This window comes from Odocoileus virginianus, chromosome 15 (genome assembly GCF_023699985.2).
Source record: "Odocoileus virginianus isolate 20LAN1187 ecotype Illinois chromosome 15, Ovbor_1.2, whole genome shotgun sequence".
NCBI classification, from domain to species: domain Eukaryota; kingdom Metazoa; phylum Chordata; class Mammalia; order Artiodactyla; family Cervidae; genus Odocoileus; species Odocoileus virginianus.
The window spans coordinates 65,690,307-65,705,119 of NC_069688.1; the positions used below are offsets into that span (position 1 = coordinate 65,690,307).

Here is a 14,813-nt window from a genome sequence, read left to right on the forward strand (position 1 = left end):
AAATAACTTTGACTTCTAAAAATGCAGTTTGTTTTCTGAAATAAGCCATCATGGGAAATTTAAGAGGCTCTTGAACATTATTATGGTGCTAACGGTCAGTATATAAGTCCCTTATTTGTGGTACCTTTGAGAATTCCCTATGTCTTGAAAAGTAATTAGTTTCCCTCCAAGGAATCGGTAGGTTAATTTTTTTGGATTAATTGCTGGTAACACTAAACTCTTCAGAACTCCAGGCGAGTGTGACTGAAGGATCAGACCCTTAGAAGTGACTTGGGGGGCTTCCCTGGGGGTAGAGTGCGGGGGACTCCACCTGCCAGCACAGGCGCATGGGTCCCACCCCCGGTTCAGGGAGACCGCGCGTGTCGTGGAGCAGCTGACCCTCTGCGCCGCAACCGCAGAGCCTGTGTCTGTCCTGCAGCTGCTGAAGCCTGCCTAGAGCCTGTGCTCCACAGCGCGACGTGCGCCCGTGTGCCGGGTCGCCGGGTCGTGCGCGGGCGCGACGTGTGCCCGCGTGCCGGGTCGCCGGGTGGTGGGCGGGCGCGACGTGCGCCCGCGTGCCGGGTCGCTGAGTCGTGTGGGGGCGCGACGTGCGCCCGCGTGCCGGGTCGCCGGGTCGTGCGCGGGGCGACGTGCGCCCGCGTGCCAGGTCGCCGGGTCGTGTGCGCCCGCGTGCCAGGTCGCCGAGTCGTGCGGGGGCGCGACGTGCTCCCGCGTGCCGGGTCGCCGAGTCGTGGGCGGGCGCGACGTGTGCCAGGTCGCCAAGTCGTGTGGGGGCGCGACGTGCGCCCGCGTGCCGGGTCGCCGAGTCGTGGGCGTGCGTGACGTGCTCCCGCGTGCCAGGTCGCCGAGTCGTGTCCAGCCCTGTGACCCCATGGAGTGTAGCCCGCCAGGCTCCTCTGTCCATGGGATTCTCCAGGCAAGAGCACTGGAGTGGGCTGCTGTGCCCTCCGCCAGGGGATCTTCCCGAGCCAGGGGTGAACCCAGGTCTCCCCAAGTCTCTATGTCCCTTGTGTTGGCAGGCCGGATTCTTTCCCAGAAGTGCCCCCTGGGAAGCCCCCACAACAAGATAAGCCGCCGCGGTGAGAAGCCTGCACACCTCCACGAGGAAGAACTGCTCACCACGACTAGAGGAAGCCCGCAAAAGCAGTGAAGACCCGGTGCAGCCAAGAATACATAAACAAATAAAATTATTTTTTTAAAAAAGAAATGACTTGTGTGGTTTTTGAACCAACCTCAGCCTCACCCCTCGGTCATCTCTGCTGTATCATCTCCAAAAGCAGACCTCCACTTGCTTAAACACCCCCAATGACAAACAGAAATGGAGGATGAAAGCAGATAATTTCTCCATGAAAACTGGGTTTCTTTTCTGTGGTGACCCAGTGTCCTTACTGCAGTTACCCAAGCCAGTGAAACAGTCTTGACACTCCAGCATCGACTTGATCAAACCTAAAATAAATAGAGTAAATAAAAGGAGTAATAAGTGAATCTAGACGCAGGATGTGTGTAGATGTTTAAGCAGTAGGAGATGTGCTCTGCGTGTTGTTTATACCAGTCTTTCCCAAAGCGTTTTCCATGATGTTTAGCAGGATGTGATAGCTGTTATACAATCAACTGGTTTAATGGTCAAATAAATTTGAAGAGTGCCATTCTAAACAGACTTAAAGCTTTTTTATTACAGGATTCTCAAAGTCTTTAAAATAGTATATCCTCTGCCTCTCAGAGAGGAATTCTAGTACACAGAGTTTTTCTAAGGCATTTTTTTTTCTTTTTAGTGAAACACATTGTGAAAGATTCATTTGATGCACTTTGTCAAGGATGAGTTTTAAATGATAGATTTTCTGAAACCAAGTCTAGCTTCTTGGACGTACATGCGTGTGTGGCGACGGGTTTTGCAGGAGAAGGCTCAGCTCTGCCTCCTGGTAGTGGCCAGCAGAGGTGATAGGATCGTCGTTTTTCAGGCTTAACATAATTAATTTTATTGACTGCTAAGTCACTTCAGTCGTGTCCAACCCTTTGTGACCCTATGGACTGTGGCCCTCCAGGCTCCTCTGTCCATGGGATTCTCCAGGCTAGAATCCTGGAGTGGGTTGCCATGCCCTCCTCCAGGGGATCTTCCCTACCCAGGGATTGAACCCGCGTCTCTTGTGTCTCGCGCATTAGCAGGCGGGTTCTTTACTACTAGCGCCACCTGTGATTAAAATCACCATAGCCTGTGTTATACGTGATTAATTCAGCAAATTTCTGGTCCTTTTGCTGCTGCTGCTGGAGGAGCAGTCTTAAGTTAATTTTCCTTTTCTCGGGCAGTAACTGCTGCCAGAAATAGAGAAGAATGCACGTCTGCACTTTGCTTTCAAGCTGATACTGAATCAGTCGCATTTTCAGCAAAACCTTAGAGGTCAGTCTGGTTTGATGGAGAGACACTGGGAGTTTGGAATCTTTTCCAGAAAGAAGCTAACTTTTAAGTATCCAGACGATGAGTGGGTCCTTCAGCATTCTGAGCCAGTGATGCTCAGAGTCAGGGTAATTACATCGCTAACACTTCAGAGATGCTTTGGCTCGCTTTAGAGAGGCCGTAGGAAAAATACCAGTGTAGGTGATTACGTTCAGCCTGTCCATTTCCTTTCCATCACTTTCAGGTGACCTTCTTTCCTTGCAGAGTGTCTCTGATACTGAGGTCTGACTGACTTCTAATCTCATGCTGCGGCTTTCCCTGGTGTATCAAAGCAACAGTGTGTTACGTGAAGGCTGTTTGTGAATGTGTTTTCACCTACTTTAGACAACTGTTTAAGTTGTCTAATGCAGAGTATAACTGAAAATGAGGATGGAAAGTATACGAAAAATAAATAGTATGCAATGCTCACCATTATACCTATTTTTAAATATCTTCACCTTTAAAATCTAGATTTCTGGTTAACATAATTTCTTAATGGACACAGTTAATGTACTTCTTAGAACTGATTTATCTTTCTGTTTTATTTTAGGTGGAAAAACCAATCAACTGAATCTCCAGAACACTGCAACTAAAGCAATTATTCAAGGTCTTATGCCAGACCAGAATTACACGGTTCAGATTATTGCATACAATAAAGACAAAGAAAGCAAGCCGGCCCAAGGTCAATTCAGAAGTATGTATTTACAGATCATACAGTGCTGCATGGCACTCTGTTCCAGTGCTGAGTCTGAGTCTGTGGTGAATATTATACCGGGTTAATCCTGGATTGTTTAGATTTGACAAGATCTTAAGAGACATTCAGTCTAATCTTCCATGAGTTCCTCTTGTCTGTAATATTCTTCTGTCCCTTCCTTTACCCGTTTCACTGCACTGCTACTTATCCTTTCAGTTTTAGTTAAAACAGTTTTTTATTGGAACATGGTTGCTTTACGATGCTGTGTAGTTTCTGCTCCGCAGCACAGTGCATCAGCTGTCTGCACACCCAGACCCCTCTTTCTTGGGGTTCCCTCCCATCAGGTCACCACAGCACACGAGCGGAGCTCCCTGAGCCACAGGGTCGGTGCTCACGAATTACCCGTTTTCAACATGTGCACGCAATTGCCCAGTCGTGTCCGACTCTGCGACCCCATGGACTGTAGCCCGCCAGGCTCCTCTGTCCGTGGGATTCTCCAGGCAAGAATACTGGAGTGGGTTGCCATTTCCTCCTCCCGGGGACCTTCCCGATCCAGGGATCGCACCTGCATCTCTTGCGTCTCCTGCACTGGCAGGTGGATTCTTTACCACCGTGCCACCTGGGAAGCCCGTTACACACGTTAATCCTGGTCTCCCACTTCCTCCCACCCTCCCTCCCAGCCTCCTTTCCCCGCTTGGTGTCCACGTGTTTGTTCTCTATGTCTCTTTCTGCTTCGCAAATAGGTTCGTTTGCACCATTTTTCTAGATTGACACATATGCATTAATACACGGTACTTGTTTTTCTCTTTCTGACTTACATTTCTTCACTCTATATAAGTCTCTAGGTCCGTCCACTTCTTTGCAAATGGCACGGTTTCGCTCCTTTATGGCTGGGTAACATCCCATCGCATGTGTGTGCCACATCTTTATCCACTCCTCTGCTGATGGACATTTAGGTTGCTTTCATGTCCTGGCTATTGTGAATCGTGCTCCAGTAAACAGTGAGCTGTACGTGTCTTTTGGAGTTACGGTTTTCAGTATGGAAGTGCCTTAAAAAATGAAAACTAGAAATACCATATGACTCAGCAATCCCACTCCTGGGCAGCTACCCAGAGAAAACCATGATTCCTTAAGTGTTGGTTTTTAAATCCTCTCCCTGGCACTGTCCCCTGAGCCTTATCTAGACACGTCATCTACCCAGTACATAATAGCAGCTCAATAAATGCTTTCAGCACTCTGAAAGAAGGTGCTGTCTCTGCTGCAGGAGTGGGCTGGAAAGAGAATGGATGGGTGATGTCTTCATATCTGAGTCAGTTCTCAGATACTGAGCTGGTCAAAGGACTTGCATCCGGAGACACTCTAAGCAGGGGACGCTCTGAGGCGGCCCTGTCCATGCTGGCCCTGCTCCCTTAGGAAGCTTCTCCTTATGTTGACTTTAACAGTTATCTGCAGAGGTCCTGATTCTTTTGCCTTTCAGCAGGTGTTCATTCATTCTCTAATTTTTTTTTTTTTTTTGTCACTTAAGTGTATATTGCATGGCTACGAAGTGCCAGGCCCTATTCTAGGCAACACGGCACGTCACTGCCCCTGGGGACCTTATAGTCTAGGGACCAGAGATCGCAGCAGCCCCCTCTTCCTGGAGGCGTCCTGTCTGATTTGTGGGCAGAGTTTTGTGTATCGTGAATGTGAACAAGAGAGGTCGGTCCTGGTTAACCTTCTGTGTTACTTCATTGTTAAGACAGACTCCTTAAAAAACCCCCAACTCAATATTAAGTACAATTTTAAAGCTTAAAAAAATCAACAGAATTGTAAAACCAAGCCCTCAATACCCATCAGTTGCTTCAACAATTAACCATTCATGGTCAGTCTTGTCGATCTATACCCCTACACCCCCCTCTCTTGTATTATTTTGATGTAAACCCCAGACATCATTTCAAACAACAGTAGCTTATTTTTAAATTTATGTTTTAACTGGAGGGTAATTGCTTTATGATGTCATGCTGGTTTCTGCCACGCGGCGACGTGAATCAGCCGTGAGTGCACATTCGTGCCCACCTCCTGAGCCCCCTCCCACCCCACCGCATCCTATCCCTCTGCGTTGTCACGGAGAGCCAGGACGAGCTCCCCGGGTCAGACACAGCTTCCACAGCTGTTTGCACGTGGTGATGTGTATGTCCCGATGCTGTTCTCTCAGTTTGCCCCACGCTCTCCTTCCGCTGCTATGTCCACAAGTGTGTGCTGCGTCTGCAGCCCACGCTTGCCGCTGCGAATAGGTTCATCAGTACCATTCTTCTAGATTCCATGCATGTGTTAATGTTCATTATTTTTCTCCTTCTGACTTACTTCACTTTGTACAACAGGTCCTAGGTTCATCTGCCTCACTAAAACTGACTCAAATGTGTTCCTTTTTATGACTGAGAAATATTCCATTATATATGTGTACCATAACTTCTTTATCCATTCATCTGCTGATAAACATCTAGGTTGCTTCCATGTCCTAGCTATTGTAAATCATGCTGCAATGAACACTGGGGTGCGTGTGTCTTTTTGAACCATGGTTTCCTTAGAATATATGCCCAGTAGTGGGATTGCCAGGTCATATAATAGTCTTATTCCTAGTTTTTAAAGAAAATTTCCATAGTGGCTGTATCAATTTACATTCCTACCAACAGTGCAAGACATCCCCTTTTCTCCACTTCCTCTCCAGCATTTATTGTTTGTAGATTTTTTAATGATGACCATTCTGACCAGTGTGAGGTGATACCTCATTGTAGTTTTGATTTGCATTTCTCTAATGATGAGAATGTTCAAATAACACTAGCTTTTTTAAAGAGTTAATCCACAAACTGGGGAGACCATGAGTTCTAGGACTCTGTTCAGCAGTGTTCTATGTGGATTTTCCTATCTCCCCTTCCTTTTCTTCTTTCTCTTCTGAGTAGCATTTTATGTTGTATTTTCTGATTTTTTTCTTAAAAAAAAAAAAAAACCACTCTATTAACCTGCTACCTCTTGAAACTTCTGAACAAAGAGATTTGGTAAATCCACCTGTCAGCAGGACATACAGATGTTTTAAAATGTTGCATTCTTTTGAGAGTCACATCATCTGAAAGCTCTGGGAAAGGGTTTCAAGTTATTTTCAATATAAATCAGCCTCTGTCTCATTTTATTGGCACTGTGCTTCAGTGTCTGGCCTCTGACATTCCAACATGAGTAAGGGAAATAACTTTTCTTAAAGTTTGTGTGAAGCAGGAAAAAGGACAAAGAGAAACGATTCATTTCACTTTAGTGTTAAGGTTTAGTACGATTGATTATTGCAAATATTCCACTCATTAGCAGCAGAAGAAGCATAAGCAGCCTTAAAGGCTTTGCTGACAGCTGTTTACTCAGAATGTTTAAAAGGAAATGCATTTGCTTTCAGCTTGCTTAGCTCTGCTGAAATAATCTTAGTGAAACCATCTAATTGGTTAGTTAGATAAATTATATGAATCATATATGTATATATTCAAGTTCTTCATAAGTCCGTCTTCTGATACCCAGGGAAACATAAGTAACAGTCTTTGGATTTTGAGGACAAAGAGGCATGTCTGAACTGTTAGGATTCTGAATCAGGTGTGTGTATTTGGGCCTTTAAGTAGTTAAAGCAGTTTAAGGACGTCTGCAAATGGGGAGGTGATTTGCGCCTATTGCTGTGTGCATTAACTCCCATTAGCACACAGTAGGGACATGGTGGTGGTGGTGATGATTAATACTGCTTTGCTCTTGACAGTCTGTTTTCTGATTGATTTTGCCTCCTCCACGAACAGGTCAGCAGCTTGGTGTGACCTGTGTGTGACTTCTTGTGTGTGACCTAATGACCCAATTCAAAGTGACTTATTGCTCATTTTTCCCCCTTGTTCATCTGTAGAATGGATTTTGGCCTATTTTGGCAAACATTTTTTTGGCCACTATTTTTCTCTTTGGAACTAATTTTGCTAATCTCTGCCTGCAAAATCTTGCTCATATTTCAAAGTTTGGCCCAAATGTCATCTTCCTGGTAAAATTTCCCAGAGTCTCCACTTTTGCAATTATTCTTTCCCAGACCTATTTCTCCTCCCATCAGAGTTGCAGACTTATTTTCTTTTAGGGAATGTAAGCCGTCTGAGGTCATGGCCTATGTGTGGGTGGGGTTGAAGATGTGGATTTGGAAATCATCCAGGGAGAGAGGAGATAAAAGTTGTAGGTGGGGTATGCAGAGATATGAGGCAAATGTTGTTTATGATTCTGTTTCAGAAATGGAAGCAGAAAAATGTTCCAAAGAATGAGAATGTAAAGGGGGGCTGAGAGGAACATGAAAAAACCCAGGATAGGGCTTTTGTAAAAATTGAGAAAGAAAAGAATTTAAAGGAAGGGGTGTTCCAAAGTGGTTAACCCTTATAAGGAAATCAGAAGATGAGGTCTAAAAAATGGGTTTAGAAAATTAGAACATCAGCGGAAATAGAAGGATTAAGGCAGCTTGTATTTATTATGATTTTTAATCGTGGAATTTAATCTCAAGTGCCAGAAAGCCAAGAAAGCCTTCTAAGAGAAGGAATCATAAAACTAGAGAAACCCGACCTTGGCAGGTGGTAAGTCTCAAGTCTTTTTAGCAGTGGGATGGAAGCCGATAGAAAGAAGAGGAGGAATTGATGATAAAGGCAGGATTCATGGAGTAACCGTGGAGAAGGCAGGAGGGATGGTTCAGAGGAAACCATTGCTGACCCTGCAGAGCCCATTTTCCAATAAGTTTTCTGATTCCCATGAAGCGAATGCAGTAATTGAGTGGAATATCTCGCCATGAGATTACTTCCTCCTTTCACAGGGCATTTTATTTGTCACATACTATTGCCATTTAGTGGTGACTCAGGGGGTTCCTGGGGGCTCAGACAATAAAGAATCTGCCTGCAATGTGGGAGACCTGGGTTCGATCCCCGGGTTGGGAAGATCCCTGGAGAAGGGAATGACTACCCACTCCAGTATTCTTGTCTGCAGAATTCCATGTACAGAGGAGCCTGGGCTGTAGTCCATAGGGTTGTAAAAAGTCAGACATGGCCAAGCAACTAATACAAAGAAACGACTTCAGGTGCCAAGCCGTAGCAGGAAAGCTCGGTGGAGGGACAAGTGAAGTCGTGCAGTAGATTGGACTGAATGTATTCAAGGACCAAGGGTCATTCTGCGTCCTGAATTTTTCATAATGGAAGTAATGAACAAGTCCTGCTTTTTATTAGCAGGGAATTTTTTTTATTTAAGTTTGAAAGAAAGTCTTTATGGAGTTCTCCATCTTTTATTGCAGACAGACCAACTTCAAATGAGGATATATGTGGTTAAGACCTTTCTAGAACAGGGGCCACTCACAGGCCTTCCAGAAATCTGAAGACATGGCTTAAATCCTAGGCCAACACTTTCTGATTTTATGAGATATGTTTTAGCTCCTTAGCCTGCGGGTCCTTCATTCCATCATGTCTGAAATGGGGCTATCTTGCGATTTTATGTTATAAAGGATTAAATTGGATACATCAGCCCATAGTGAATACTTGACTAAAGTAAATCTGTAAGTGACTTCTGCTCTTTCTCATGACAAGATTGACAAGAATAGCAGCTCCAGTCTTCTAGAATGAGATTCTACCACGTAGCTAATTTCTACTTAAAGCTCTTAATACTTGCAAGGAGTTGAGTAAAAGCTCACTGATATTTTCTTTTAGATTCTAACCTCACGTGTTGCTGTATTTTTACTTTTCTTCCAGTTAAAGATTTAGAAAAAAGAAAGGAGCCAAAACCCAGAGTGAAAGTTGTGGACAAAGGAAGCGAGAATAAGCCATCCGTCCCCGAGGAAGGTCAGATCTGTTTCTGTTTGCTTGCTGGGGAGGGCGGGCTGTCGGCGCAGGCCCGGTTCAGGCCCTGCCGCCTCGGAGGAGCGCGGATCTGCTGCGAACGGCCCCTCAGCCCCTCTCACCCTCTCCGCCCTCCCGCCCGGAGTAACCGTCACGCTGGCCTCCTCTGTGCTGTCCCGTGTTGAATACACCACTAAGTCCTATGAATGCATTTTCTATTGGGATACTGACAGGATCTGTTCATTTCTTGCCATGTCTATTGCCAATATGCCGCTAAGCTCCACTTCCTTTCCCGGTGTGCATAGTATTTAGCAAGATCTCAGTTTGTCCTCTGCCCAGAGGGCAGAGCAATCCTTGCAAAGCAAATCCAACTCCGTATTTGACCCCCAGCCCCGTCGTGCCCGCCTCTGCACCGCCTCCCCTGCCCACACACCTTGCAACCCTCCCCAGCTTCAGCGACCTCAGGTGCCGGCCAGACCCTAACAGGGCCTTCAGGACGCCTCAGTCCTGTGACCTCCTGCCTTCCCTCCGTCTTCATCTGACAGCTCACTGTTTACTTTTTAAACATTTCCAAACACTGCAAAAAATAAATACTCCTAAAATTAGTTTCAGGATTAAAAGAAGTTTCAGGATTCAGTTCAGTTCAGTCACTCAGTCGTGTCCGACTCTTTGCGACCCCCTGAATCGCAGCACGCCAGGCCTCCCTGTCCATCACCAACTCCCGGAGTTTACTCAAACTCATGTCCATTGAGTCAGGGATGCCATCCAGCCATCTCAGCCTCTGTCGTCCCCTTCTCCTCCTGCCCCCAATCTTTCCCAGTATCAGGGTCTTTTCAAATGAGTCAGCTCTTCGCATTAGGTGGCCAAAGTACTGGAGTTTCAGCTTCAGCATCAGTCCTTCCAATGAACACCCAGGACTGATCTCCTTTATGATGGACTGGTTGGATCGCCTTGCAGTCCAAGGGACTCTCAAGAGTTTTCTCCAACACCACAGTTCAAAAGCATCAATTCTTTGGCGCTCAGCTTTCTTTATAGTCCAACTCTCACATCCATACATGACCACTGGAAAAACCATAGCCTTGTTTCAGGATTAAAGGATAGGTAAATTCTACATCTTGGATAGAGTCTACCAAACAGACAAAGTTTTTTCAATTATTTAGTCTTAAAACATACATTCTTTCCAACATTTGAAATTGTTTCAAATTTTTCTCCTAATAATTTTTATATTTATGTGTATTTTAAGAATAAGTTATTGAAAAATTTGTGTCTGTTTGGTGAACTCCATCAAAAATGTACAATTTGCCTATCCTTTAACCCTACAACTTTATTTTAGAAGTAAATATGGGGCTTCCCTGGTGACTCAGATGGTAAGGAACCTGCCGGCGGTGCGGGAGACCCGGGTTCAATCCCTGGGTCGGAACATCCCCTGGAGGAGTGAATGGCCACCCCCTCCAGTGTTCTTGGCTGGAGAATCCCATGGACAGAGGAGCCTGGTGGGCTACAGTCCACGGGGTCGCAAAGGGTCGGACACGACCGAGGGACTGACACTTTCACTTTTTCATATCAGATATATAAAAGTATAAAAATAAGTAAGAAACAACGTTGTCAAGTTAAGAAAGTAAGTATAAACAGAGTTGGAGCTCCTTGTATATCCCTGTATATTCCTTTTCTCAGTGTTTGAATTCACTGTTTATTATTTCAATATGTGTCTTTTTCATTTCACTACATAAATATATGAATTCTGAAACCATATTTTAATTATGCATTTATATTTAAAATTTTTTATACACTTAATCAAAATATACTTTTGCAACTTGCTTTTTTTCTCCACAGAATATTAGATTTTTTTTTGTTATCCATGTTGACTTATATAGAGGTAATTTATTCATCTTTGTTATATAGAATTCCATTGTATGAATATAACCCAATATATTTGACTCTTATACTCTTGATGTTCCCAATATTTTGCTATTACAAAATTGATGTAAAAATTCTTATGTCACCTTTTTCACATGTGGTAGAATTTCTCTAGAATATACACCTAGGTTTTGAATTATTCAATTATGTGTGCATGTCTTCATCTTGTTCATCTTGTCTATGGTGTCTTTTTATTTTATGTTTTCATAGCTAATATTTGCTTCTTTCCTTATTATATTTTTCTTTTGCTACTTCCTGAATTGGATGCTCATCTCATTAATTTTTTATATTTCTCCTTTTTATTGTGTACATTTTAAGACTACAGATACCCAAGTACTGCTTCAGCTCTATCATTGTAGATTTTGATATTTAGTATTGTTTTTATGTAACTCATGCTACATAATTTCTGATTTCTACTAGGCTTTCTATTTTGATTCACAGATTGTTTATAAATATTTAATTTCTAAACATATGGAGTTATTTTAAAAAGATAATGTATTTGCTCTTGGTATCTAACAATCACGTTGTGGTAGGAATATTTGTAAAAAATTGGTTTTTATTCTTTCCCTGTATTCTTGAGAATACATTCTTGATGTATTCTTGAGTTTTTTTTTTTTTACTTTTCCCTATAACCTTGAGAAAAATTTTTAATCTCTGTGTCAGAGAAATTTGTCCATTTCTTTCTGTAAATTCTGGCAATTTCTTTATATTAGAGGCTAGATTCATGATGAGTTGTTTTACTTTCCTAGTGAATAATTGTTTTTTTTAAAACAATTTTCTTTATTCTTACTAATTCAATATTTTATTATAGTGATACCAACTTATTTTGTTTAGTAATGCCATGATTTATTAATTCTGTATACTTTTAACTTGCACTCTGTGTCCCAAGGTTCAAGGTGAGTAAATCTTTTAAAGAGTATTTAGTTGGATTTTAAAAATAATCTCTTTCAATCTTTGTACTTTAATTGGTATCCATAGTCCACTTATATTTTGCCATTTATTTTATGCTATTTTGCTACATTTTCCCTTGTATGCCTTACTTAATTAGAATTGGCCAACTTTTAAAGAAAAATACATTTCCCCTTTACTGAACTAACTGATATTTAATCCTTTTATATTTTTGTATGATTATAATTAAATTTTTAGCATTCATACAGCCAAAATCTAAAACTAATGAAAATATTTACCATTCCCTAACCAGTCCAAGTTTTTATAGTACTTTAATTACCTACCTCCTATATTTTACATAATTATAACAAACACATTAATTTTAGCATTTTTTGCCTTATAAAGGTATTATAACAGTTATTATTTTAATAGTCTTTATTTGTCCAGCTCCCGTGTTTATAAATTTCTCTGCTTGTTATTCCATCTTGTATCTCAGGTTTTCTCTATGTGTTCAGTTTTCTTTAGAGAAGATCTGTGGTGGTAAACTTAATTTTATTCACACAAAAATGTCTTTGGCCTGCACTCAATTTTGCAGGCCTAGCTGGGTGCCAGTCTGAGAGTGGTTTCTGGTCATTTAGAAGATATCTCACTCTCTTTTGGCGCTTGCTCATGGCGAGTCTATTGACAGTCTAATATTAAGGTGATCTCTTTCTCTACAGATGCTTTTCAGACTTTCTGTTCTTTGTCTTTGGTGTTTGGCTGTTTTAGTACAGTAAGTCCAATTGTAGATTTATTTGTGCTTCCGTAATCTGGATTTATAACTTTCACTAATTCTGGAAATTTCTCAACATTTAATTCTTCAAATATTCTTTTTCTTAATTATCTATTTCTTTCTCTTTCCTTTCTTTGTCTCTCTGTATTCAAATTATACTTATCATAGATAGTCTGTTTTGATGATCTATGTCTCTTAACTTTCATATATTCTACCGCTCTGATTTTATCAATGTCATTTTGGGTAATTTCCTTTATCTTTCTATTAGAATACTAATTCTCTTTTTGTCTCTTTAAAATCTGCTTTTTAGCCTGTCTTTTTTAATGAGTAAATTTTTTTTCTAGAAATTATATTCGATTCTTTAAAAATTTTGCTAGAAATTTATATGGTACTTTGTTCCATTTTAGTGTTTTTTTCAAAAAATTATTCTGAAGTTTTAGTCATGTTTATTTTATATTCTGAACCAAATAATTATGTCTAGAGTATTTTAGGGATAAGTTTTACTTTTCCTTTCTTTACAGGTTTCCATTCGGTGCTTTTTTTCTCGTTTGATGTGTCACTTTAATTTGTGTGCTTATTTGTGGGAATTCTTCGCAGTGTGGTTTAGGAGTGTGCGCCTCCGGAGAGGTGCTCTTGGTTGCTACCAAGCTGGAACCCTTTTATGTTAATTTCTTTGGGGGATGCTCTGAGCTTGTCGATGGTTACAAGTTCATATGGCACTGTGTAAACAGTGTTTTTTCTTATTACCATTCTACCCACTTGTTTTAACATCCATTGATGATTCTTTACTGAGTCAGTGACTACTGTAATATTTCTGAAATGATGTTTTTTGTGGCTTCATTGTTTAGTCTGCATTTATTAGGTGGCATTCTACTGTAGGGGAGATATTTCCCTTCTTCCATATTTATTTATTTATATAATTTTTATGAATTTTTATTACATGTGATGAATAGTAGTCCATTACTATCATGAGTTTTGATGCTTAGATTATTCCAGAACGGCTCGGTGGGAGCTCTTTCAATCTCCTATGTCCTTTTTCTCTTTCGGCCACACTGCACAGGATGTGGGATCTTCATCCCCTGAGCAGGGACTGAACCCGTACCCCGTACTAGAAGCTTGGAGTCTTAGCCTCTGGACCTCCCGGGAAGTCCTTCCTCTGCCCTCTTAATATCACCCCTTATTCTCGAAGCTTTTCCTACTTTCTGGCACAAACCTTGCATTCCAGGCTCCTCTTGTAGTTTTTCTGCCCTGCTCTGAAATCAACAACTTCTTTAAGGAGTTCTGGTTTCTTTTTATGGAGAATGGTATTTAGACACCAAAATGTGGGTGCTAGATGTGTTTATGCCTCTGGGTTGTCATTGCTTCTAGGCCCTGTTTGCTGAGTACACACACACACACACACACACACACACACACCATGGTCTCCCTATCTATCTATCATCTCTTATTGTATCTTGTATCTATCTTATATCCACACCACACGGTTTATTCTAGCATTTCTCTTTCCTTATTTATAACTCCCCTTTCAAGAGTGTTGGATAACATGACTCCCCAAATATTAAATGCATCTACTTATATACTCAATCATAAAAACAGTTTCAGAATTGCTAATCTATACATACAGCAAAAAATTCTATTGACTGGAATTCAATATTTGCCTTTAGTGTGGAGTATATAATAAAATGCCTGTGTTCAAAAGGATCTTGTGTTCTTTTTGTCCCTCTTCACTGTGGTTTTACTATTCATTTTTAATACAGTTAGGTTAATTTGTGAGTACATAAAACATGACTGTGGTTCCAAAAGTTTAAAAATGTACAAAAGCATAACACTCTAAAGAAGTATGACTTCCCCTGTTTCTTTCACCCAGCCTTACTCAGCCCCTTTAAATAACCAAACTCATTAATTTCTGAATTATCTTCCTTGCATTCTTTTGAAAAAATTCTAAATATTTTTATGAGGGATTTTATGTGTAAGTTCTCAGCTGAGTTTTGGCTTAGCATTCTTGGTCAGGCAGTATTTAAAGAATGGCAATCAAGGTTAAATCTGTTTTCCATCCATGGATTAGAGTTTGATCCCAGCATTTAGCTCTAGCTAGATATTCCTAACGGAGAAGGCAATGGCACCCCACTCCAGTACTCTTGCCTGGAAAATCCCATGGATGGAGGAGCCTGGTAGGCTGCAGTCCATGGGGTCGCTAAGAGTCGGACATGACTGAGCAACTTCACTTTCATTTTTTACTTTCATGCACTGGAGAAGGAAATGGCA

The 14,813-nt window shown here is 41.7% G+C and overlaps 1 protein-coding gene across 8 annotated transcripts in view; it reads left to right on the top strand.

Moving 5' to 3' along the window:
• Positions 1–14,813, top strand: part of COL14A1 (collagen type XIV alpha 1 chain) — a 232,282-nt gene that overhangs the window by 21,930 nt on the left and 195,539 nt on the right. For all 8 annotated transcript variants that reach the window (XM_070477487.1, XM_070477492.1, XM_070477489.1 and 5 more), the window contains exons 4-5: positions 2,982–3,125; positions 8,885–8,974. In XM_070477487.1, coding sequence (XP_070333588.1) covers positions 2,982–3,125; positions 8,885–8,974 — 234 coding nt within the window. The remainder of the gene's footprint in view (positions 1–2,981; positions 3,126–8,884; positions 8,975–14,813) is intronic.